This window comes from Anguilla anguilla, chromosome 16, assembly GCF_013347855.1.
Source record: "Anguilla anguilla isolate fAngAng1 chromosome 16, fAngAng1.pri, whole genome shotgun sequence".
NCBI classification, from domain to species: Eukaryota; Metazoa; Chordata; class Actinopteri; order Anguilliformes; family Anguillidae; genus Anguilla; species Anguilla anguilla.
In genome coordinates this window covers 30,492,333-30,519,608 of record NC_049216.1, presented here as the reverse complement: position 1 = coordinate 30,519,608, position 27,276 = coordinate 30,492,333, and the positions used below count along the sequence as shown (strand labels likewise).

The 27,276-nt window shown below is 49.3% G+C and overlaps 1 protein-coding gene across 2 annotated transcripts in view; it reads right to left on the bottom strand.

Annotated features, from left to right (window-relative positions):
• nfatc3a (nuclear factor of activated T cells 3a) overlaps positions 1-27,276 on the bottom strand; it is a 61,779-nt gene that overhangs the window by 7,916 nt on the left and 26,587 nt on the right. For both annotated transcript variants that reach the window (XM_035395769.1, XM_035395770.1), the window contains exons 4-9: positions 18,889-19,088; positions 18,305-18,477; positions 16,473-16,613; positions 12,651-12,706; positions 12,131-12,257; positions 8,588-9,469 (exon numbers count right to left, since the gene is read on the bottom strand). In XM_035395769.1, the coding sequence (XP_035251660.1) occupies positions 8,588-9,469; positions 12,131-12,257; positions 12,651-12,706; positions 16,473-16,613; positions 18,305-18,477; positions 18,889-19,088 (1,579 nt within the window). The remainder of the gene's footprint in view (positions 1-8,587; positions 9,470-12,130; positions 12,258-12,650; positions 12,707-16,472; positions 16,614-18,304; positions 18,478-18,888; positions 19,089-27,276) is intronic.

The following is a 27,276-nucleotide window of genomic DNA, read 5'->3' as shown; positions in this document are numbered from 1 at the left end:
TTAGAGAAGATGCGCTCGTTCAGGACCAGGCTTCGCACCTCTCCTCCCACACGCGTGTGCGGGCGCGACGCCGCGTGCTCGCCGAACGCCGCCGCCGTCCTCCCGCCACGCCGTGTCACATGTCACACTTCAGCTTTCACACGTCGCGTCCCGATTCGCCAAACCGCCAACCCGGCGACGCAGAAACATCGCACAACATCAGGTCGCTCCTCACGATCCATAACTCCTAAGGCTTACGTACAGGCTAATATGATTAGCACGATGCGGTATGCATGACAGTTTTTTAGCAAACGCAAACTGTTTGATTTTTCACAACGTACACCGAGTTAACAAACTGACAGGATGTGCTCAATTCAATTAGGCCACCGTTATCTCACGTAAACCAGAGAACTGAACCTGAATTCAAGCTGAGAGGCATGCTATAATTCCGGTTTGCTGCCACAGTCCTTCAAGCCTTCAGATGTGTGATTCACCAACCTTCACTCGAATGCACCATTAGTCATTCGCTGAAAAGGAGATCCCCAGGTCTGACTGTGCAGGGGACATCCCTAGATCATGACCGCCCTGCCCTGCATCTTATTCAAAAACACACTCATGAACGCACAGAGCGTCTGATGTTTCCCTCACCCCACCAGTCTCTCTCATCGCACCAGCGAATCACACGCCACGTGGGTATGGCCTTCAAAGTGTGCTCTTTCCCAGCTGAAGTCATCCTGCTTTCAGAAGCACACCGACCGGGCTGAGCCCTCAGTGGGGTTCACTGCAGGGACGTGAGGAACGGGGGACTGTCTGCTCTCTCACCAAACTGCACCGTACTGAAGAGCCTGTCTGACTGGGATGGCATTAAAAAAACAAGCCCAGGCCAAAGCCTAGTATATGGCTGGACCTAACACACGCGATCCGGCCGACCAATGGTGTAACTTCATAACTCGCCCGACCAATGGTGTAAATTCATCACTCAGTCAGTCAGTCACAGACATTCGCGTTTGTAGGACTGGCCCCGCTGTTGCAGTCCAGCCGAAAAACCAGCCACAGCCCAGCTTATAAAATCCCAGGAGCCTTTGAATGTGAACGCACAAGAAGGACAATACGCACACACAACATCAGAAATTATCTCCAAGTTTAACTGACTCTGTGTGACCAGAGGTAGATGTCTTTCTCAGAAACAAAAATATCTTGGCGAACTTAAACATTTTAAACACGAAACTAAAAAATAAATAAATAAATAAATGCAAAAATAATTGCCTTTGCTTTTTGAACAATTTTTCCATCTTAAAACTTTATTTTCTTAATCTGTTCATATTTCCCCCGATACCAATTGACATAAGTTTGCTGAAAGCTGTAAAGAAATTCAGACACCTTCTGCTTAGCCAAAATAAGCAGCTCCGATAAACTTTCTGCAATGACTACGAAATACCAAGGCAGCTAAAGTTCACTGACAATCCCCAATGCCTGTATAAAAATATATGTAAGTAGTCTTTCAGTGCTTATAAATACAACAATGCTAAATTACACTGTTCTTTCCTTCTAATGGAAGAAAGCATGCTATAATGGAAAACCTTTGTACCGCAGACAGGCAAAATCGTGTATTCTACCAGACGATGCTGTCATAAAAACAGGCTTGTTTCCACTTCAGACAACCTAAAATCTAAAACATTTCAACAGCAAGCCCGAACGAGAGAATCATCCAGAAAACAAAAAAAACAACAAAAAAAAAACAGACAAGCTACGGTACATGAATAAATGGATCTGTCAATAGACCTTATTGTGTAGGCTGAAATCTGGAAAGCTGTTTTTGCCATAGCACAAAGCTAATGAAATAAAATATTTTTAATATTGACTACATTTGCTTGAAATCTGATTATGAATCACCTAAAACAGGACAAGAACAGGTCAGAACAACAGGTAATTCCACTGGCATGAAAGAACCCATTTTATATGATTAACTGTTGCGGGCAACGGAATGACGTGACTGAGTAACAGACACAATAAGAACAGCGACAAAAATCCGTTTCTGTTGCACAAGAGCAAATGGAACACTGGCTTACCCGTTTACGAAGGCCAGCTCAGGTGTGAAACTACCCAACCTGAACCCAACCGGAACAAGACGTGCTCCTTTGGGTTAAAGCACAGTAACTGCAGCAAAGAGTCCTACCATGCGGCTAATCGTCCTGGTAGCACAGTGGAGATGATGTCAGTCTCATTACTGTATGGCTGGGTGTTGGCAGAGAAGCCAAGGCCAGGCCTTACCCTGTTCTATAGGACATGGATGAGGTTCTCACTGATCGTACAGAGGGAGAAGGATGGGGAAAGACGGCCATCTGTGCTCAATAGGGTCAGCGTCTACAGCGGCCTGGTAGTGTTACCAGGACCCTCAGCCACCCTGGTGTCTCATTTCCAGGTTTCTCACCACAAGGGCCTGATTTACCAAGACCTTTAGCACAACGCAAAACCAATAACAAGACCAATGACTGGTTATGGCATTTGTTTTGCACCAATCATAGGTTGCATTATCAGTTTTTGCGTGTGCTAAAAGGTTATGTACGTGCGAAAGGTCTTAGTAATTCAGGTCCCCCTCAAGTCCCTGTGAGCGATTAACCGGACATCTCTGAGATGTCCGGCCTCTGGAAAACACCGTGGGCCAGGCGACCCTCCAGGGGGGTCAGCTCCCGTTTTCAGCCAGAAACGGTGCACCACTGTCACTCTGAGTCACAGGGCCACAGTCATTGTCAAAAAAAAGGACTTGAAGGACAGGGCTGAAGTGTGAGTTATGTTCACCCCTGTGGGTCTGGCTACAAGTCATTATACGCGTGGTGCGATTTATATTTCCCCACAGCGTTAAGCCTGTCATTCAGTGGCTGCTCCCCTGGGACGTGTGTGCACACTAATGGCTGCTTTGAAGATGGCTAGCGTGACAGTGAGAACAGAAACTCACATAATACACCACATTAACACAAACTACCCCATTTGTCATTAAAAATGATAGACGACTGGTATAGTTATTTTCAATTGAAAACAGAATATACAGAAACACATTTGGTTACTACAGTATTTCCTGTAATGTCATTTTTTTGTCCTTTCAAATGACTTGGAAGGAAATGGCAGCTCGTCTCAAAAAACAAAGGGGGACACAAGAACTCATAACCGCAGTATCTACACTTAAAAGCCTTCTCTTCAAAGGCGCCTGTCTAACGTACCTTAGCATTTAGGGTACGGAAAGAAAACGCGCGGCTCTTTTTCCAGCTAGCAAATGTCCGTGATTGCTTTTAACGAGCCGAATGCGGCAGAAATCGTTTTATTTATTTATTTATTTTTAACTGTAGCCACCGTTTTTTCCAACGACGAAGAACAAGAAGTGACGTTATTAATTCCGGCACAGGTCGGGCAGCGGCTGCGATGAGGGAGACAGACCGGGAGAGACACGGTGGCATTCTGACCGAACGCTGTTCTTCCATTACGGAAGATGACAGTAGATTGCTGACCCAAATGGTCCACAGATGGGGCACACAGCCACCATATTCTACTGATTGCCGAAACTTTGTCACAACAAAGTCCCCTGGGACGCGTGTTTGCGCTAATGGCTGCTTTTAAGACGGCTCGGTGAGAACAGACACGCGCACATAATACACCACCGTTACACAAAGTACCGGATCTGACCTTAAAAATGTTAAAGGTGACTTGCGCATGTATTCACAAGCGAAGGCAAAAAAATAACCAGACACAGGAAAAATCTGGCTGCAAGAATATCACTGTTTTTGATACATCACGGAAAAGCCACATCGGTAAATTCAGCCAATTTTTGGGGGAAATTCTGAATACAGAATCGAGTCCCAGCATTGCCCCAGCATCTGATGTAGGTGTAGTTTTAAAATAAAAAATAATGTTCCAACAACATAAAATATCATTTCAGCTCATAAATTCATTTAGATTTCAGAATTTGTCTGTTGTTTCTTGTATAGGCTGCTGAAGGGAAGAGTGTGCCCCCCAGTGCACGTGCTCAGACAGGTCGTGTCTCCCCAGGTCCGCGGCCCAATCACAAAGCTGCGCCGAAGGGCAGTGGATGTGATAAAGAGCCGCCGGGCCTGTCGCGGCCGGGGCAGCACGGTAACAGCTGCGCTCGTAACTGCAGCAGATTAGCCATCGCGGGCACATTTAGCCCAGTCAGCGAGTGCGCGCGAACCCCGCGAGAGGACCGGCGTCAGAGTCGCCCCGCCTATTATTAACCCAGATCCCCGGGCGGCAGCTACGCGCGGCTCTGCTGGAGCGCTAACAATGGCTCGCGCGCACATATGGCGGATACGCGGCGGGCTCCACCTGCGCCTACGCCGTAAACAGCGTCCGCCGCCAGGTGATTCATTAAGCACGCGGGGGATTTATCCCGCCGCCGAGATCGTCCCGGGCCAGATCTCCGCCCCGTTTCGGGGCAGCGGGGTTTTAGAGGTGTCCCGCGCGTGACGTCAACCCGGCCGAGACAGGTGAACAAACCTAAGCGCTCTAATCCATCCCGCTGAGAAGCTACCGCCACCACTTCAGCCCTGCACTGTAAACAAAGAGAGAGCTGCTGGCTCAAATACTGCAGTACAGCAGCAATTACCATACCAAGACAGGCACACTTATTGAAAGATAACTGCATATTTTTTATGGCCAATACCTGTGCCGACAATCTGTTCTGAATAATGAAATTAGATTACTATGAATGTTAAAATTTAATTCTGCAATTCACTGCTGTAATGGGCACTCATTAACACTACCTGATGTTTATTTGTGTAGAAGTCCATACTGAGAGAGTACTGGAAAACAAGGTACAAAATGATAATTGCAAATAACCAGTTAATTAGCGAAAACAGTTAGGTCAGGATCACCATCTTGCCTTTTTCTCATGAAGATATTCAATGTAAAAACAAAAGAATTCATACACCTACATTTTTTGTTAATAATGGGGAATTATTTGAAAAATGCATGACCAATCTTACATATTACCATTTATCTTTTTATACTACTGTTTAAGATAGATTTTAACTGCATTGCTTGACTTTGAAAGCATGTTACCATGTAAGTCAATTTATTCTAAAATGATTCAAATAACATATGTAGCACATCTAGTCATTAATTGTGAATTACGATTACATTTATTCATTTTAAAGAGAGGGGGGAATGGCAGCTAGCACCGGGCATTGTGGAAAGCATGTTCTGACTCTTATTCTGGTAAAACCACACAAAAATGACAGAAACTGGAACATGCCACCTCAGATCATTTCCACAAAATTTGCACAGCAAATGCATTTGGCATGAGTCGTCACACAATAAAGGTCACAGGTTCGATTATCGAGCAGGACCCTGCCGTTGTACCCTTGAGCAAGGTACTTAACCTGCACTGCTTCAGTATATATCCAGCTGCATAAATGGATCCAATGCAAAAGGCTGCGTAAAAAAGTTGTGTAATTCGCTCTGGATAAGAGCGTCTGCTAAATGCCTGAAATGTAATGTAACCACTGCTATATTCCTTCATTGCACATGAAACTTGAAAGTCCCCAGAAAGTGATCATCTCAAGGGATTCACAGCTTTTAGGTACCATGGCAATGCATGCAACAATAAAAACACATACTTAAGAACACACTTAAGTTAAGTCTCCACTCAGTACTAATATAATCTCAAAGTGACCTGAACTGAAACAGTACAGGGCAGCGCTAAGCAAAACAGATAGCTGGGTAGTGTCACTGCGCTCACTGTACCCCACGTATTCTTCTGCACAGAAATTTGTTGATCTGTGCATAAGATCACTGAATTTTTTTAAGAAATTAAATTTTAATCCAAATTCACAAGCTTGTGTCTACCACCAACATAAAATAAAACACAGATTAAATATTAGAGGGTATTAAATATAAAACATTTAACACCCAGAAATCCAACACAGGGAAAATTAATCAGAAATAAATCAAAATTATCACATAATAATATAATTATATAATTAACACAACAGGAAACTCAGAATACGAAAATAGGCAGGCTGTTGACACAAGCCTGCTGAACTGTAGTTTGTACAGCAGTACTGAAACAAGTATTGAAGCGTCTGTGGTGGACTGCAAGCATCCTTTCAATCAGCAGTCACATGACCGTTCTATCATCAGCCCTGTCAGTCATCAGTCACATGACCTTTCAATCAGCAGTCACATGACCGTTCTATCATCAGTCCTGTCGGTCATCAGTCACATGACCTTTCAATCATCAGTCGCTACAATGACCAGTGAGATGACACGCGACAAGGCCAGCTTCACAGAGCACGTCCGTCCCACAGCAGCGCGCTACACGCTAACACTCCGAGCTGCCTGCATGCAGCGCTGCATGTTCCAGCCCATTCAGCGTGGAAAGGGTCACTTTTTAAAGACTACGCGGTTCCAGCACGCTAATAACAGCCCCGAGCTCAGTCTCCTCACAGCGAATTACTGACCCTCTTTAAAAATGAGTCACCCGCTCGCCGAAACCCTCAATAAAACCTCCCACGGCATCACAATGTTACAGTTACTATTAATAGTGGCCCCCTGTGGGGAGCTAATCCCATATGGAACCTCTTCGCAAACTCACACTTTATCTCCCCAAACGGGGTCTCCCGAGCAGGGCCGCAGGGGCCCCGGCGTTTCGGGCGTGAACGCGCCCCCGGCTCATTTGCATGTGTTTGGCGGGTTCGGCGTCGACGCGATCGCGGCCCTCGGCGGGATTTTCACACGCGACTTGTCTGAGCGCGTGAGCTTTTCGGGGGAGCGTAACCTCCTGCGTGACTCGCGCGCCAGAATTCCCAGCACTGCTCACCTCGGCTGTTCATTAACACACGGCGCTCTCACCGCCTCGTCCGGCCTGTGAGTCACGAGAGCAAAAAGCCCAGATGACACACAAACGACAGTATTTACTGCCATATGCATATATACTGCCTGGCCAAAAAAAAAAAAAAAAAAGTCGCACACACTAATATTTCGTTGGACCGCCTTTAGCTTTGATCGCGGCGCGCATTCGTCGTGGCACTGTTTCGACAACCTTACGCAACGTCGCAACGTTTATCTTCGTCCAGAATTGCATTAACTTTCAGCCGAGATCTCGCATTGACGAGGGGAGGGTTGAACCACTCCGCAAAGTTCTCCAGCGCATCCCAAAGGCTTTCAATGCGGTTAAGGTCAGGACTCTGCGGTGGCCAATTCATGTGTGAAAATGATTCCTCATGCTCCCAGAACCACTCTTTTACAATCTGAGCCCGATGAATCTTGGCATTGTCGTCCTGGAATATGCCCGTGCCGTCAGGGAAGAAAAAATCCATTGATGGGATAACCTGGTCATTCAGTACATTCAGGTACTCAGCTGACTTCATTTTATTGCCACATAACGTTGCTGAGCCTAAACCAGACCAATTGAAGCAACCCCAGATCATAAAACTGCCTCCAGGGGCAACATAGCTCAGGAGGTAAGACCGATTGTCTGGCAGTCGGCGGGTTGCCGGTTCAAACCCCGCCCTGGGCATGTCGAAGTGTCCCTGAGCAAGACACCTAACCCCTAACTGCTCTGGCGAATGAGAGGCATCAATTGTAAAGCACTTTGGATAAAAGCGCTATATAAATTCAGTCCATTTGTACAGTGGGCACTGTCCCAAAAAATCGGGTGACCTTTTTTTTTGGCCAGGCAGTGTACGTAAAATCAATGTTTAATCAAAAAGAACTGCACATGAAACATATCAGATATATTATTAACTAGGTATATTGTCAGGCCATTGAATAAGTATACAGGCATGTGTATTTGCAGGTATATTGTTTTAAAAGTATGTTATACAACAATATAAACACTACTTGCATGTATCAGAAATGAGGACCGTTTTGCCAGCTGATCTTTCTGAAAAATGACCACTCTGTTCCTGAATGTACCACAGCAAGAGAGACCTTTTCCACCTGAAGCACGCATCACTAAAACCCTCTTGAGTCCACACCCAGCTCACGCACAGACAGAGAGCACTCATGATGGCTGACCCACTGTCTGAAAGCGTTCCCACATGCTGATATTTCTGCATTGTACCCCTTGTGTGAGCTTGCTCTGCTGAGAACATTAATGTGTTCAGCCATTAATCATGTGGCTCTTCAGATGTCCCAAGCACTTAATATCACAGGGCCCCTGGGAACCTGAGTACCAGCCAGCCAGGCTGCACAACACTGAGATTCAACACTGAGATTATCAGGGTGCGTAACACTGAGATTCAACACTGATATTATCAGGGTGCGTAACACTGAGATTCAACACTGAGATTATCAGGGTGCGTAACACTGAGATTCAACACTGAGATTATCAGGGTGCGCAACACTGAGATTCAACACTGAGATTATCAGAGTACGCAACACTGAGATTCAACACTGAGATTATCAGGGTACAACCTTCAGAAGGACTGACAAGCTACTGCTACGCTGCTTAATGTCCTGCTTTTTACACACGTCTGTATTAAGGGGTGCAGTGTTAATTCTGGGAAACAGATCCCCTCTGCTTTTGCCCCAGTGTGTGCTAGTGCCCCCCCCCCGAGGCTTCTTCCTCTGAAGGCAGAGAGGGAAAGACTCTTACCATCGTCCAGGGTGATGTCCTGCAGGCCGATGGAGTGGAAGCCCAGCTCCTTGTCCTCCGGCTCCTGCTTGATGCTGAGCCTCTCCTCCTCGGGCGAGAAGGGCGGCTGGGGGCCCAGCGGGGGCACCAGGGGGCCGACGGAGGGCAGGCTGCCCACGCCGGGGCTGCCCGCCTGGGGGGACGGCAGGTGCACCAGGGGGCTGCTGGAGGTGGGCGAGGGGGAGGAGGCGGGCCCGCCGGGGGGGGACTGGTAGGGCAGCGAGTGCAGCTGGGGGGAGGAGGGCCCCGAATGGGGGAGGGGCGTGTGGGTGGGGGAGGGGCAGGAGGCGGACCTCTGGCCCATGGGGTGATAGGGCAGGCCGTGCTGCAGCTGGCCCCTGGGGTGGGAGGGGGAGGCGACCTGCACCGGGTTGGGGCAGGGGTAGCCCAGAGAGTGCAGGTGGGAGAGGGGCTGGCTGCCAGCGGACGGGGGGGTGGTGCCCGAGTGGTAAGCCACGCCCAGCCCCAGGGGGTCAGGCTGGAAGGGCATGCGCTCGTAGGCCTGGGGGGAGCCGGCGCTCATGGGAAGACCGGGCTGGCCGTTGTACGGCAGGCTGTGCTGCAGGGGCGGGTACGAGGGCCGCGAGGGTGGGGGCGGGGCCATAGGCGAAGCCGAGTGGAAGGCCAGAGGCGAGCCAATCAGCTGGCAGCTCTGAAGGTGGGGCAGCTGCTGGAAGGGGGCAGCCATTGGGGGGTACAGGGGTGGGGGCGGTGCCATGCCTGGGACCAGGCCGCGGGGGGAGCCGTCGGGGGAGGGCAGCTGGGTTCGGGCCGGGTGGGTGAGGGGGAGGGGCAGGGGCATGGGCGGGTCCAGCTCGTCTCTGTGCTCTTGTTTCACCATGACTGTGGAGGAGAGACAGCACCACGTCAAACCAGGGCTGGAGCTCACCAGCTTAGCTACACAGCCATTTTTGATTTCACCTCATTAATATTCTACAGCACATTACAAACAGCTGGAATACAACAGAGGAAACATGTAAGCCACTTTATAAATAGGGAGCTATTTTTACACAGAAAATTTAACTTTAATCCGTTCGAGGACACAATCAGGACAGGACCAAATACCCGGAAAACGCTAAAACAAGGAAGAACAAAGCCAAAATCCCTAATCGTATCGCTTCTTGTGCAGTGTTACTATATAAGGGCCAAGGCGAACATTCGGATGATAGAAGAGATCAAGAGATTTTTTTTTTTTTTTTTTTTTTTTTTTTTTTGGAACTTTCAGTATGAATAACACATACGAAGAACTTGCTCCAATTCAAATGCAGATTCCCCTTCTGAGGTCTTTTCAGTTGCTCTGTCGTGATAACCAACGCATCGAGAGGAGCACGTTCATTCGAATGTAAAACGGAACGCGGCGTGCGACTGGAATAGCGCGCAGCTCTCCGCCCCAGAAACGAGGAGGAGTGCGTAGATGGAACACAGTAACACAGCGTAGCCTATTTACCAATCTGGTGCTGACCAAACAAACGGCGAGGGGGGTATTTTTATCCGCCTCTCGAGCCCATCGGGGCATCTGTTGACCGTCCTGGTGCCATCGTGCAGAGCTTCTTTTTTGGCAGACGGCAGAAGGCCCGGAAGCCATGGCAGCCCGGCAACAAACAAAGAGGGGAAAAGCGACACGACCCCCACCCACCCTGCACTGCTACGTTCCGCCAAATTTAAAAAGAAAAGCGCTTCCCTGGAACACCGCATGCCGTCAGAGAGCACAGTAAACACGCTCGTGTTTGGAGAGCCCACAGCAGAGTGGAAAGGGTGGAATGACAGGGCAAAGCGGCAGGGCGGAGCTACAGGATGGAGCACTAGGGTGGAGCTACAGGATGGAGAGGTAGGGTGGCGCTACAGGATGGAGAGGTAGGGTGGAGCTACAGGATGGAGCAGTATGTGGAGCCACAGGATGGAGCAGTAGGTGGAGCTACAGGGCAGAGCGGTAGAGTTACAGGACAGAGCTACAGGGCGGAGCTACAGGGTGGAGCGACAGGGTGGCGCAGTAGACAGAGTGGTAAGGCGGAGCTACAGGACGGAGTGTTAGGTGGAGCTACAGGGCGGAGCTACAGGACGGAGTGTTAGGTGGAGCTACAGGACACAGGACGGAGTGTTAGGTGGAGCTACAGGGCGGAGCTACAGGACGGAGTGTTAGGTGGAGCTACAGGGCGGAGCTACAGGACGGAGTGTTAGGTGGAGCTACAGGGCGGAGCTACAGGACGGAGTGTTAGGTGGAGCTACAGGGCGGAGCTACAGGACGGAGTGTTAGGTGGAGCTACAGGGCGGAGCTACAGGACGGAGTGTTAGGTGGAGCTACAGGACACAGGACAGAGTGTTAGGTGGAGCTATAGGGCGGAGCTACAGGACGGAGTGTTAGGTGGAGCTACAGGACGGAGTGTTAGGTGGAGCTACAGGGCGGAGCTACAGGACGAAGTGTTAGGTGGAGCTACAGGACACAGGACGGAGTGTTAGGTGGAGCTATAGGACAAAGGACGGAGTGTTAGGTGGAGCTACAGGGCGGAGCTACAGGACGGAGTGTTAGGTGGAGCTACAGGGCGGAGCTACAGGACGGAGTGTTAGGTGGAGCTACAGGGCGGAGCTACAGGATGGAGTGTTAGGTGGAGCTACAGGACACAGGACAAAGTGTTAGGTGGAGCTAAAGGGTGAAGCTACAGGGTGGAGCAGCAGAATGAGCGGCAGCAGATGAAGCAGCAGCAGAGCGTGCCTGGCGCAGTGACCGATGAGGACCTCTCTGTTCTGCCCTCCCCCGCGCCTACGCGTTTCACGCCTCTCCTGCGTTAGCGGTCTGAGCGACAGCGCCGCCCCCGCGCGGCCCACCGCTAATGAAGCGCCGCGGCGGTAACCACGTCCCGCCCCCGGCACAGCGCCGCGCTGGCAGGGCGCTCTGGAGAGCGAGGGCGTGCTTCCTGCCAGCACCGGCGCTCCCCTCTGATTGGCCGAGCGCGCGGCTGATCGACGGAAAAACAGGAAACGCTCGGCGAGTGGGCAGGCGCTGCGCGGGGAACGTGGGCGTCAGGACTGGTGCTGCGGTAATGGCAATCAAGAGATTCCTCTTTTATTCACCATTTTCACAAACTCAAAAACAACAGCACGGCTGATCATAAGAATGTTATTTAAATGAATAAATGTCATCCACTAGATTACGTTGTTTCAGATGATTTCTGTCATCCAACCCCAATAATGCATAAACAGCCAACTTTCACTTTTGTAGATAATGCAGAAAAATTCACCGCACACATTTCCTGAAGAGTACACAGAATGTTAATATATTTACAACCATGAAGCCTGTGGTACTGTTAAAATGACATGCATACTGTGTGCACATGAACAGCTGGCAGGTGCAGGTCTAACTGCTAGTCAAGGAACCCCCCTCCTTAACCACATGAAAAACAGTCAGCAAGAAGGAAAACTCTTCAGAAGTTTCAGCCCAAATGGCTGTGGCTGGTGTTAACGTGTTCTTCAGAGTTGTCAGCGTTGCGATTGGCCGGTGAGAGCTACCTGACAGGTAGGTGAAGCGCTGCGATTGGCTCCTTTTCCTCTTCCCGTTACAAACGTAGAACTGCACCTGGACCGCTGAGGTGAGAGCCTTACTGTGGTACGGGGGGACTTCAACCACGATGGTGGACTGCAGAGGAAAAGACCAAACTCGGGTTAGCACACCGACCATTTCAAAGGCACTTAGGGCTCTCCCACCTTTCACTGTTCATTCATTTTTTTCTATTATTATTTTCTGGAAAAAGTCAACTGCAATTTGGAAATGAACCCCAGGGAAGTGCTCTTGAACACAGCAAGCAGATACTGAACCAGTGGCCCACTAAACACCTGTAAAGTACACACACGTCCAAACTACTATTTTCTCAAAGATGTGCGTCTGATGCAGTTTTTTAGTTGCAATCCATAATGATCTCTTTAAGAGGTGTCTCCCCTCTGTTCAATAATATCACCGCACAAGCTAAACAACAGTGGTTCAAAGTGTCCAGGCTCACAGCTCTCCCATAGACAGGGATGATGTACTCACTCCTTGACTTTTTTCCCGTACAATCTTTGCATCCACTTCCCACTGAGGACGACCATCTGGAGGAGATAAAAATAAAAGATTAAAAATAAAAACTCGTAACATTTACGTTGTTCGTGACGGTCCAATCGTAATTCTCCCCCGGCCTGGTTGGTCAGCGACCACGCAGCGTTTAAGAACGAAACGTTTTCATTAGAGAAAAAAGAAGACTGATATCCCCTGCTCAAGCAAGTTCTCCCTGGCATGGAGCCAGGAAGAAGAGGGGAAAAGCAGGGCCCACATTAAAGGCTTTAAACGCTGCTGACCAAGGCTGAACCACAATGCTCCCCCAGACCCACGGGGGGGGACCCCACTTCCGGAGGTCCTTCTAAAAATACAGACAGTAGCTTTAATGTGACATAGTAAAATAATTTCAGTCATTTTCGTAATGCCTTTTTCTGTAGTGTGCCCTTTCCAGGGAAGAAAACGGATAAACAATGCGCCGGTGAAAAATATTAGAAGAATTCGATTACACATTTACATTGCCTCTCTCAAATAAGGATCAGCACCAAACAACCTCACAAAAACTAGGAGTTTGTATAATACTTGTACTCAAGATATAAACAGTGACTAATGATGTCATACTTGTGGACACTAAAAAAGCCCAATGGGACCTATCAAAGAAAGATCCTGCTGTTTGGTTAAAACATTACATTACATTCATTTGGCAGACGCTTTTATCCAAAGCGACGTACAAAAAAGTGCATTTCATGATCGTAGACAACTGCTAAACACGGGTCCAGTAAGGTACAATACTTATTTTGTACAGCTATTTCTAGTCGAGAACAGTGAACACTATTCTGGCCTAACATCTGCAAAGCCAACTAGGCAGAAGAATAAGCTACAGTATTAGGACAAATACAAATTACCAAGAGGTGTTGGGATGGAGCAACATGTAACAAGTGACAGGAAAAGGGTTTTTTTTTTTTTTTTTTTTTTTTTTTAATAAAAGAGTGAAATGTACAGCGTGGTGGTGGTTAGTCTAGGTATAGTCTGAAGAGATGAGTCTTCAGGCCACGGTGGAAGATGGGTAGTGAGGGGGAAGTAATGACTGGTGGAATACCTCCATTTTCTTGAATAGGATAGAATAGAACAGAACAGAATATAATAGAATAAAAAGAATAGAATAGAACAGAAAAATATAGAAATAGAATAACTTTGTACCATGTCCAGTGTATGGCCACACATGTGTAGGCATAATTTAGAAAACAAGGCAAACACTTGTCAGTTTCTTACAGTGAGAAGTTTGTTATTATTATGCAGTGGAGTGATCTACTTTAACGGCTCCCTCTCACATTTTGTTGGTGAAACAGGAGAAGTCACCTGCTGAATTCGTACAGCTGGCTGCTGCAAAGCCCCAACGTCACACCCGCGCGGGTCCGATTAGATCTCGCACCTGCGCGTCTCCTTCGCCAAAAGGCTTCCCCAAACAACCACCGCGTCCTCCTTTTCACAGGCCAGAGTGTTCGGCACTGGAGGAGTCAGCCTGCGCAGCCAGATATTCCCCCCCCCCAACGCTCGCCTGATTTCTGCTTGCAAATAAACGGCGTGTGGACACGCGTGAGTGGCAGAGCTCGCAGCACGGGAACGCGCACGGCAAAGCTAAGCTGGCTCCACCACCGCCGGCCTCGCGGCCATTTAATAAAGAACTGAATAACGAAATACACAAAAGCTCCCGAAAAGCAGCCCCCCCTCCCTCTCCCCCCCCCCTCCCCCCTTATGTTCACTGCAGAGTTTTCACTCAGTCAAAGATTCAAACCGAAAAGGCCTTTTTTTAGTACTGGGGGAATGACCTTGGACTCTGACACTGGTTTTGGCAGTGCCTCGATGCCTCCGCGAGCTCGTGTTGACATTTAGCACACGGTGGAGAAGAGGCCCACATGGTACGGCCTGAAAACGAGCCCAAGTAAGACCCTCATACCATATCGGGAGATGATCGTCAACCTGCGGGGGGGAAAAAAAGCCTGCATTGTGTCAAAAAAGAAAATCCAGTAGCAAAGGGCGACGCAGAGAGCAGAAGGTTTCAGGAGACAACAACACTGCCTCCAGATCTTTATATGGAAATAAAAGTTCAGCTTGAAAAAAAAGGAAAAAAAAAACATGTTTACATGCAGAACTAAGTATAGCGCCCATTAGGGTTTTAGTGTGTTATCATTTATTTAAACAGATCTAACTATGATCCTTAGCTCATTTATGAAAACTTCCTTTGGCAAACAGGCCTGCCGCATGAGAGATGTGCAGATCTTATTTCTCTTTTTCATTGGCTGTCATGGCAAGCGACAGCTTTCAGTGCAGTACGTTTTTTTGCAGTACGATTCTATCTGTCTGGTTACCTCCCACCAATTTCGACAGAACAAGAGGCAAGAAAACATAAAAAAAGTGCATTTAAAAAGCTGAAGAGCCCAACAGCGGTGCCTGTGATGTGGAGGAAAGAACCCCGTCTCCAGCAGGAAGGGCCTGAAGCCAGAATCGTCCCGCCCGCCTAACTTCTAAACCCACGCCCCGCCCCAACATTCCCCACGTCCCCTGTCACTGCTCTGCTCCCTAACCTCCCTAACCTCGCTCACACACCCCCCCCCACCCCACCCCCCCCCCCCCCCGACACGCGGAACAGGAGCCCGCTGTGTGGACACAGAGCTAATTAGAGGAGCGCGTCTCAGGGGCGTTTAGTGAGGTCACTGCATGTGAAATCAATCAACCGCCCGCCGCACCACGCCCCTCTCCCCCTGTACTTAACACAGGGAGCGTTACGGGGTCTGAGGAGCAGTGTGATGGGGGGGGGGGGGGGGGTCTGGGGTTAAAGCTGAGGAGCAAGCATCCGTCACCCCTCGGCACCAGCCTGATGGAGCTGGGCGTTTACAACATGCAACCCCCCCCCCCTCCCCGCCCGGCACCAGCCTGATGGAGCTGGGCGTGTCCCCAACAGATATCGATGCACATCATCTGAATGAAAATACGAGCAAATCCAGGATCATTTCGCAAAACTAATCATGCATAATTACATCAGTCTTCACTTCTGTGTATGCATGTATGTACAGTATAGTGTGTGTGTGCATGTGTGTATGTATGGTGCATGTGTGTGTGCGTATAATGTAAGCATTCCTCTCATTAGGTGCAGTCACACATCTGAGAAGGTGAAACCCTAAACAATGGGAGCTATTCTTCTCTGCATTCACAACGAGAACAGAATCCCATATTAAACGAGCACGTCATGTTCACACTATTGTCCTATTCTGGAACACAAAGGTACTGAAGCTGCCGTCTCTCCGACTTTCCTTCTGACGCGTTTTCAACGAAATGAAAGATTTCCCTTTCCTGCGTAACTTACGGAAAAAAACAACATTCCAGCGAGCTCTAATTGACACATTTTGGCGGTTCCATCAGTCCCAATAACTGCAAGTTCTCTCCATGTACAAACCTGCGTCCATATCTTTCCACTAAATACTGAGGGGCAGGCAGGGACTAGTTCACCCAAACGCCTCCTCTGCAGTGTTTCAGCGCAACAATTGCCTTTGCTCGCACTTGTAGAGTGAGACAGGGAAAACGACAACTCCACAGAGCTCCACAGCCTTCACTGGGTAAAAGTGCATCAGCTCACAGGGTACATATTTGCACACTCGAGATGCAACATCCAGGATCAGGGACACAACTCATCAGCAGAGCAACTTAAAATCAGCCCTAATTCCTCCTCTACATCATCACTGTTGGACTCCTATTCGAACCTGGCTCAGCCAGGGGCATGCTGGGTAATGAACGTGCGCTGCAGGGAGTGCGATGTGAACTCACCCGGTCCCTTTTCCAGGAAGATGACCTTGGTCTCGGGGAAGAAGTTGGATCCTGTGATGACCATCTCCTCTCCTCCGCTGACTGAGCAGCTGTTCAGGCTGTACTTCTCCACCTGGGGCAGCTCCTGGGCCGAGCGCTGGGCTGCACGAGAGAGGAGAGAGAGAGCAGGTCAGCATCCAGCATGCGCACACACAATGCACACACGTAACGCACAGGCAGGCACACAATACACAGGCACACAACGCACACAACACAGGTCAGCATCCAGCATGCGCATACACAATGCACATACAATGCACACACATAACGCACACAACACAGGTCAGCATCCAGCATGCGCATACACAATGCACATACAATGCACACACATAACGCACACAACACAGGTCAGCATCCAGCACGCGCATACACAATGCACACACAATGCACACACATAACGCACACAACACAGGTCAGCATCCAGCATGCAGGCACACACACAACGCACAGGCACATAACACACACACACTAACGCACATGCACACACACACGCATGCACATATGCACGCGCACACACACACACAAATCATACATGCATACACACGCGCACACGTATGCACACGAGCACTTAAAACACACGCAGACACACATGTCAGTAAGACACTACTGCGCTATGGTGCGCATGTCTTTCATGAAGCACAGTAAAACGTGCTGCAGTGAAATGTCTGCTCCATATGGCACGTCGTAAACACGTCGATACCACAGAGTCCTCGGCACGGCGTTCGCACAGCCGCGGTCTCCACGTGACGCTGGTCACATGACTGCTCTTCCCACACAGCCGTCAATAAGCACTCAGCTGCGCGGCCCCACAGGGGTCGGACTGCGCACTCTGTCTGAGCTCCCAGCATGCGATGCGCCGGTCAATATCAGCACAGACCTGAGGGGAGTGCATGTACCCAGCCTGCACCACACGGACGACACGGCTCAGCCTTACTGCCGCGGTCGACTTAAGTGCTTTAGAACCACACCACAGTCAATTTAACCTCTCAACATGAAGCTCACGCTGTGATACTCACACGCACGCCCACGGAGACAGAGACAGAGACACACACGCACACGCGCACACACGCACACACGCACGCCTGCACGCATGCATACACACACGCACGCCCACAGAGACAGAGACACACACGCACACGCGCATGCACAAACTCACACGCACGCCCACAGAGACAGAGACACACACACACGCACGCCTGCACGCATGCATACACACACACACGCCCACAGAGACACACACGCACACGCACACGCACGCCCAGAGAGACACACACGCACGCATGCCCACAGTGACACACGGACACAAAGACACACACACACACACAGACAGACAGACACACACACACACAGGGGGTGGGGAGGAAACAGGACTGAAACAGTAGACTGGCATATGCACCCCACTAACTGCCAGTCTGAATTATGAGTCAGTGCGTGCGTGTGTCTCACACTCATGGCTGAAATACTACAAGACCGAGCAGATGCTCCCAAACAGAGCGAGCATCTGTTCAAGGACCTGTGTGCCAACAATGTTCACAATGGGTGGGACTCCACTAATGTAGTGCACACAGATGCGTGGACTTTCCTGTATGAAAGATGTGTGTGTGTGTGTGTGAGTGTGCACGCATGTACTGCGAGCCTGTGTGTGTGCGCATGTTTATCATATTGAGCGGGTAAGCCTTTTTGTGTGCATATGTGCGCGAGTGTGTGTGTGTGTGTGCGTGTGTGTGCTCCTGGAGGGAGTGGAGAGGAGGCGGGGCAGGGCGGGGCGGGGCGGGGCGGGGCGGGGCACTCACAGCACTCCACAGGGATGGAGGAGGCCTGCAGGGACAGCACCTTCCCGCCGGGCTGCGGGATGTGCACGCGGAACACCACCCGCACGCGCGTGTTCTTGCGCCCGATGTCCGTCTCGCCCTTGCGCAGCTCGATGTCCGAGTTGCGCAGCTTCAGGATGCCTGCGCAGTCAATGCTGCCGAAACACAGCCAAAGAGGGTCAGGCCTGCCCCGTCAGATACAGGAGCGAGCGAGCACACACACACACACCCTCTCATGCACACGCGCACGCACGCACACACACACACATACATACGCACACACACGCACGCACACAAACACACACACACACGCCAAGCCAATTCCCTTCCATAATTCTCAGATATTCCTTTTGGACTTGTTCCTGTAACTGGTTGAAAGTGTTTCTGATTTACAGTGAATCCATTACAAGAGACACGTACCTATTCACTTGGCTATGGAAGAAGGTACAAATCAAAGTCACGCATATACATATATTTTTTTGGAAAAAACTATTTCTATTTTTATGCTCCAGCAGTGGCATGCCGCAGAGTGAGTAATGCAAGTCAGGAGTGGTTGAGACGAGTACCTGGCTGACATGTTGTTTTCGGGAAGGAGGGGGATTTCCAGAACCTTCGTGCTGGCGATGATGATTTCTTGGCTCGCGGTGGCGACCGTCTTGCCGGTGATCCTGTGCACCTGGTAGAAGGCGTGCGGTCGCAGGTAGCGGTCATCAGCGGTCCCGATGAACATCTGCAGATTGATTGGCTTCTCGTTGTAGCCAATGAGCTGCAGAAGACGACAGAAAAAGTGCCCTTGTATGAATTAATGAGGAGCTGCACAATTCCATAATTCAAAGAACAAAGATATTTATAACATGAAAAAGAATGGAAAGGAAGAAAGGGAGGGAGGGAGGTAGGGAGGGAGAGAGAGATGGGAGAGAGAAAGGTGCAAAAACCACGAGCAGGACCAGTCAAGCACGGGGAAAATGAGTCAGCCCAAAATGGCCTCAGATGCCATCCTAAGATTGTGCCCAGGGGGGCGTGATCTCTCAGCGTGCCCCAGTGTGGTTTAGGACAAGCTCAAAGCTCCCCTGCACAGAGGCACAGCACCCGGCCTGTAGAGACGCACAGTACCCGACCTGCAGGGAGGCACAGTACCCGGCCTGCCAGCCCTACTCCCAGGCACTGGGGAGGCATGAGGGCGAGCCAGGCAGGCACAGAGCTCGGCAAGGGAGCACAGACACACAGCAAAGCCCATAACCCAGCCCAACAACAAAACTGTTTTATTGCTGTCTGTCCTTTGTGAGAACCAGCGAAGGCTGTGTTTAATTAGTACCTTCCAGTTCAAATTAAAAGTGAGCTTGTTTCGTGTTGATTGGTGGGAGCTAGGCTAGACTAGGCTAGGCTAGGCTAGGCTAGGCTAGGCCAGGCTGGCTTAAAGGTAAGACAGCGCAGTCGCTACGGTAACTCAGACATTCTGACTCGCCAAATCTCTCGCTCCAACGTGTTGCAGTTTCCAGCACAGAGGGCGAGTGGTGGAGGACGCAGACCAGACAGCGCAAACTGAGCGCGCTCAGACTCAGGGCCTCCCCTCGCCTCTGTCAGGGCGGTGACGGTCCGAGTAGCCCCCTCCAAACGGGGCGCTTTTTAAAAACAAACGCAGGAAAGCGGGGCCTGTCCCGGGACGGGGGTGATTTATTTTCGAGGCGGGACCCGTGGTGACCAGGCCTAATTAATCTGCAGGGTGTGTGAGGGGGAAAGCACGGGCACACCGCCGGGCCGCTGCTCAAACAGGTCACTGCGTTTATTTTCTTAGGTGCGACTGATGGAAACGACTGCTCCTGGCCACCGCTCCAGCGCACACAAACCCCTTCCTGTTTAATCCGAAGCCGTTTCCTGTCGTTTAAAGACCGCAGAGCCAACGGCACCGAGGGGTGAGTTTGCACGCGTGTTGACAGAACATTTAAAAAAGCGCTGTTTTTAAGAGGGATGCAGTGCCAGGCGCAATTATCGCGCGTAAAAAATTCCCCAGGCCTGGAACCTGAAACGTCGCCCGGGAAACGGTAGAGCCCATATTCCAGGTCAACAGACGACATCACCACGGCAAACCTGCGCAGATTTCAACGAAAATGCGGGCGGTTCGCTGGCACCGGGCCGCAGAAATCAAGAGGCTGGCAGGCGTGCGGGTTTGCGTTGGGGGGGGAGCAAAGGCCTGTTCTCGGAGGCTAACCCAACCCCCCAGAGCGGCCAGAGGAAGGCCTGGGGGGTCCCGCTCAGGAAGGGAGCGCTCCAGTCCTGCGAGGGCCGGTCCGCAGCCCGCTGTCTGGTAGCCAGGATACGCCGCGACTCCCCTCTGACCCCGGCCCGCGCTAAGAGGCTTTCCGTCTGGACGAGCCGCGCTCGGCGGTATTGAGACGTTTCGGGCGTCGGCTCGCCGTGTCAGAAAGGTCCCGAAACACCTAGCGCAGCGCTGGCTCCGCTCGCGAACATTACTGCCAGGGAGCGTGATGGATGAGCACGTAACGGCCTTTAGTCACACCAAAGAAACACGGTAAGGCTGAGATTAATGGCCTCTCAGAGGAGCACAAAGCAGCTTTTGGGGTTTTCTTCGAACAGGAAAAAAACTCAAAAGTTCAATGTCTCGTTCATTTACGTCGTAAGCTTCATTTCTAATTTAAACAAAACAAAAAAATATATACGCATACTTTACTTCTGGTTTACTCGCAGACATAACCCTAATTAACTAGAAAGATGCTTTGGTCTATGTTAAGGTAAAACCTGACGTGTTTTGCACGCGCACACACACACACACACACACACACACACACAGTCCCGTACTGCCATCCTTATGAGGACTTCCCATTGACTACATTCATTCCGTAACCTCTAACCCTAACCCTAACTCTAACCCCAACCACTACATGCCTAAGCTTAACCCTAACCTTAACCTAATTGTAACCCTAACCCTAAGTCCTAAACCTAAAACAGTTAGTATTACAAGTTCACACACACACACACACACACACAGTATATTCACTCACAGACTCATGCACACACTCTATCCACGTGGATGCATCAGGGGACTCTGAGAAATCTACTCGGTACAGTAATAAGCAGCTTCACAAACACAGTTATGTGAAGTGAATTAACACCACGTTACATCAGCAGCAGCAGCACTTTATTTTCTTACTCATTCCCTTTGGGGCTCGTCCTGGCTATTTATTTATTCTGCTGTCTCCTCCATTGAATTCCAGCTTGAAAGAAGGCCCTTAATTCATCCTGGTGCAGCTCAGCCACAGAGGGGCAAGAGACTGCTGCCCCTGTGCCCCCGGGAAGCCCCTGAGGGCAGCAGTCTCTTGCCCCTCTGTGGCTGAGCTGCACCAGGATGAATTAAGGGGTTCAGGTTATGATGCTGGGGGAGCAATGTGGACCATGAGCTCGAGAGACAGTGGGGGGGGAGGGGGAGGAGAGAGAGGGAGAGAGAGGCAGACAGAGAGAGACAGAGAGACAGAGGGAGATAAAGAGAAAGAGAAAGAGAGAGAGAGGCAGGGATGAAAAAGAGAGGGGGGGCATGGATCGGGGTGAAGGACTACAACACAGTAATAATAAATGCTAAATAACCATGACTTTCAAATATTTTCAAAAAATCATCTCCACACTACACTTTGCATCCCGGCTCAGCACACAGACACAACCGTTTGCCATTCGGCAGTGTCTCAACTTGTTTGACTTTCCTAGGCAACAGCCTCCATCAAATACAAGCCCAGCGCAGCACACGGAGGCGGAGCCACCGCTGCACTTTAATAGCCTCGCAGGAGCGTCTGACACCAGCTGGTAAACAAGGCCTGATGAATCTGCAGTTATATTAAACTGGTGACATTAATACCGAGCCGCGAGGGCCGCCGCAAGGCCTCGGCGCTGCGAGAGCCAACTCCAAACCAAACCAAAATAAAACCGCTCGCATGTGACGGTCTAAATCGAGCGCGCTTTATTTCGGACTGCAGCATCTGTTCCGCCGATCCAGTGATAGCGAGGAGCAGCGAGGAGCGGCGCGGCAGGGACCGGCGGCTGGCCCGAGGAGACGGGACCCCTGGCGTTTCTGACGTCGGCCGAATTCGAAGCAGAAGCGAGAAACGCTGGCGGATAAGAAGGGTCCGTTTCACACCGCAGAGCGCCCGGGGCTTCTGAGAGCGGTGTGTGTGTACGCGTGTGTGTGTGTGTGTGTGTGTTTCAGCGGCATTCCATTCCTGGCCTGGTGTAAACCTCGCTCCACCCCCCCACCGCCCACATCCCCCCCCCCCCCCCCCCTCCCCCCTCCAGTAACACTACACTCTCCCTCGCTCAGAAACCCGCTGCTCCACAAAGGAAGCTGGCCAAGTTGTTTAGTTGTGTTTCGCTACCGTTTCCATGGCAAGGGTCAGTGTGTGCGTAAGTGAAAACTGCCACGGGGGGCGGGGGGGCGGGGAGCATTGGGACTCAAGGTCATCGCTGGTTCTGGCGGCAGGCTTGCCGTGCGTCGCTTTCTGATGATGTCACAGCGGGATTACCTGGAGACCCCACACAGGGAACCGGGTTAAACAAAAGCTCTGTGTCTTAAAACTTTACCATTAATCTTTATCACAGAGGCCGCCCAGCACTTTTAACCAGCGGTTTGTTTGTTGTTTAAACAAGGTCAAAACACACACACACACACACATACAGACAGACACACACACAGTACAGTGGTTCACTGTATCCAGCTCTTATCCATGCTTTCTAATCTTGCTCTGGCTGCCCTCTTGAATTTAGCGGGTGTTTAAATAAAACACTCTCTATGCATATCTTGTTTGCATCAAATAAACCCTAGGTCTTGATAACTTAATTATACAGCAAATAATTGTGCTTTTTATTTACCCAGCTTATCCGGCTCAATTAAAGTTTATTTGGAGTGTCAAAAATACTTCCTTGCAGATTTGTTTTTTTCCAGAAGATACCAAACAAGGTTAAAACCACATTATTTCAAATCTAAAAGCACTAATTATGTACACAGACTGGACATTATATGAAGATCAATGCTTTAGTTTCCATTCCTTGCAGGGGAAAAATGGAATAAAATGTGAAAATGTGTCACTGTCATGGAAACGACTGCATCATTTGTTTCTTGCAAGAAATAACGTGTGATCTAGGCTCTTGCATGCTTTTCTTCTGGAAATCCCTGAAAATAGGAAAAACTGATCTCATTTTAAAACATGAATCTCTCTAAAAGTCCTCACGTAAAATAATGAAATAAAAGACATTCGTTATTAACACTGTTCACCACTCCCTGTCTCTTTGAACGCAGTAGCAGAAACGGCACGTCCACCGTCACAAACAAACGTTCGTAAATAAAACATCTTGCCGATGCTACAGCAGGCTCACGGTTTTTTTTTTTGTTCATCGTGTGAGCTTTGTTTTGGGAGGTCAGGCCCGGCCTTCCGGGACCAGAGGCACGCACAGGCCACCGCACCGGATTCCCTTTGTGTCAGAAAACACAATTAAGCCGATTAAATATGCACAAGAATACCACCGCCAGACAGGCTATGGGCTTACGGGTCTCCTAGCAACAGGTGTGACGACACGGTCTGCCCCTGCGACGCTAACCCGAGTCGACGCGCTCGCGCGGCCAAAGGTGAATTACCCGGCTCACACGGGCAGGCCGGAGCGCCGAGCTCTCTACCGCAAACGAGCCGCGAGCGCTAGCGACCGATATCCAAACAGGAAGCATAGTCAGCGTCACGGTCCATATCGCAGCGTTCGGCTGCCGTGAGCTTCCCAACCCAAGCAATTCAACGTTTTTATCTATTCATATCGACACACGTACTGTCCCTAAATCATAAAACAGGACGGAGTGTAGCACAGTGGGTAAGGAACTGGGCTTGTAACCGAAAGGTCGCAGGTTCGATTCCCGGGTAAGGACACTGCCGTTGTACCCTTGAGCAAGGTACTTAACCTGCATTGCTTCAGTATATATCCAGCTGTATAAATGGATACAATGTAAAAAAATGCTATGTAAAAAGTTGTGTAAGTCGCTCTGGATAAGAGCGTCTGCTAAATGCCTGTAATGTAATAAGGACAATTTAAAACTGCTTTTTTTTTTTATTTTGCTGTACAATTTTCTTGCGTGTGAATGATGGGTATACAGGAAGAAAAAGGCACCCAGTAGTAAAACTGAGAGGAATAAATGACCTATTTTCAGAGAAAGTAACAAACAAACACTCCACACAGCGAAAGCCAAATCCTCACGTTAATTAGCGAGGAGGTGCAAGTCCCCATTTCGGTGGTATATTAAAGTACTGGCTACATTGTGACTGAGAAGCCAAAGAATATTTTTTATTCTTTATGAGCCGAACACGGACTTGAGGAACTGAAGAGCTTTTAAAGTGCTCATGCATCCTCACTCAACACACATCAGCTCTGAAAACTGAAAATAATTAAACTAGCTCGTCCCGACCCACACCCTGAATCGGCACACTGCATCCTCTCCCTCGCTTTTAACTTTATAAAATATGTATTATTCAGTGCCACAAGGTATATGTGATTTTGGGACAATGAGATGCACCTTCCTCTCTGTGAGACTCCACCCCAAGCGTGAATACACCATATCCTCACAGTAAGTCACCCAACCTGGGCTGCATTTAGGGAGAAACATGGTATATGTACAACGTCTGCAAAAATTTGAATGAATGAATGAAACCCTTAAACATCACAGTATTTAAATAGAACTTTTCCAGATGCTCAAAGTACTTTACAGAGATGAGGGGGAAACTCTCCTCGACCACCACCAATGTGCAGCACCCACCTGGATGATGCACGGCAGCCATTTTGTGCCAGAACGCTCACCACACAACAACTGAGGTGGACAGGGAGAGAACAACTTTTTGACCAATTCAATCAGGGGATGATTAGGTGGCAGGTTGGGAATTTAGCCAAGACACCGGGGAACCCCCTTCTCACTGAGTGTCATGGGATCTTTAATGACCACAGTGAGTCAGGACCTCGGCTTAACGTTAAGCACGAGCTTCTCAAGTTCCTTTTCACGTAAATGGAATCAGTAATTGTCCCATTAATTTCAGATCAGAACCCAGGAAAAACTCACAACAATCATTCACCTCTTATCAGGCAATCATGATTTTTTGAATGCCAAATCAGATTGTTGGCTCTCACTTGTTAATTTTATTGCAGCTGGTTAATAAATAAAGCTGGTTTTATCGTGCGTCACACCTATTACTCAAAACAATGTTATTACGAGACTATTATAATGTTGATTTCAATAACTCTCAGGTTTGAGTCTCAAGGCCAGTTTTCTAAGTTGCAAAATATAACCAGTGGTAAGGGTTTTCCCCTCTCCTCCCAAAAACAATATTTTCTAGTATTATTTCCCTTTTCCTTGATTTTGTCACCTTTTCCACAGATGACACTGGCTCAGAGCTTAAGAGATACATCCAGTAGATCAGACTAAATTTGCTTCTCCCAAACACAGCTAAGATGCACTTTTCTGCTCAAATGCATGTCACTGTACACACAACAGTAGGGCAGTCATTTCAGGATAAAAGCCTAAAGTCGAAAAGCTGAAACCATGACTGATAATTCAGGTAGATTAAACGAGCACATATTGATAAACGAGGCCTCTGATGATTAATTTATAAAGCATAAACGAGATGAAAAAACGGCTGCATTAGCCACTACTGTATTCTGCTAGGAACTGAAACCAGGCGGGCCAAGGTCCTCGGCCACACTGCAAAACCAACGAGAATGCCAAAGTGTCATTTTACAGAGACACACCTGCAAAATAAGGAAAGCCAAATTCCTCTCGCTAAAACCAGATCAACAAATGATATGATATGAATGCAAAGGTGTTACATCTTATTTTTTTTGGCCTCGAAGCGCGCTAAGAATAAGCTTCTAAAGAATGTGTTATGATAAAAAGAGATGTGCTGCAATGCTGGTGTTCTGTGACCAATCAGTTTTACCCATTCAAATTCAAATATGTCCACCTGCCCAAATTTACCCAGGGGGCTAAAATCCACACGTAGAGCACCTAATCTGCCCTGAACTTTAAAAAAAAGAAAGGGAACGAAGGGCAGATTTACCCTGGCCTTCTGTGAGTAATAGCAGACATGATGGCAAAGGAATCGCTTCAGTGAAGAGCTCCCATAATGAAAAGACCAGGACATTAACACATCACTTCACCACCACAGGGATCGCACAGGCATTTCAAGACAGTGGCTGCTTTCCAAGTTTCACGGTCTGTCTGTAGTCGACTTTGAGGCTTTGGGGTCCTCTCGTCTGTGGTAATCACCAGAGCAGGGCTTTGTGCTTGCTGTGGAGACTGGGCCGGGTCAAGACTGCAGCACTGACGTCATGTTTTGGCAAAGTACACTTCTCTCAAACAGAAGGCCCTGGTCGTCCCTGAGGACGGGAACAGGACTGAGGAAGGCCCAGGTTTTACGCTTGGGTTTCTCACAAAATTAACAACAAAATCTCACAGTCTACATATAGCCAGCTGCGTGATTACTACTTGTAATTTGACAACCTCATGTTATAAGAATGGAAAAAAAAAATGTAAATCAACCAGGGGGAAAGGAAGCTTTTGCAGAGAGAGAGAGAGAGAGAGTGAGCTGAACAAACCCTATAGTTTCACATCTAAATTATGCATCTCCACACATGGCAGGCTGAGATCTGGAGCAGCAGTTAAGAGGGTTAGCCATTAACTGGGACTGATTTCGGGATAAGGATCCCTCCGTGGAACGGCTCGCTGGACCTGGGAACTCGAAAAGGACCCAGGGCCACCCCGTTACTCCGCAACAGGACGGCCAAGGAACCTGCTCGAAAACCAGACCGTGTTGTTGCCGCTTAAGGACATTCTGGGGGCACAAGGTTGTATGTGACAGGCCCCGCCCTCCAGGGTGACCCTAGTAGCGTTCAGAGCAGTGTCCAACACAAAACGTTTGGTGCTT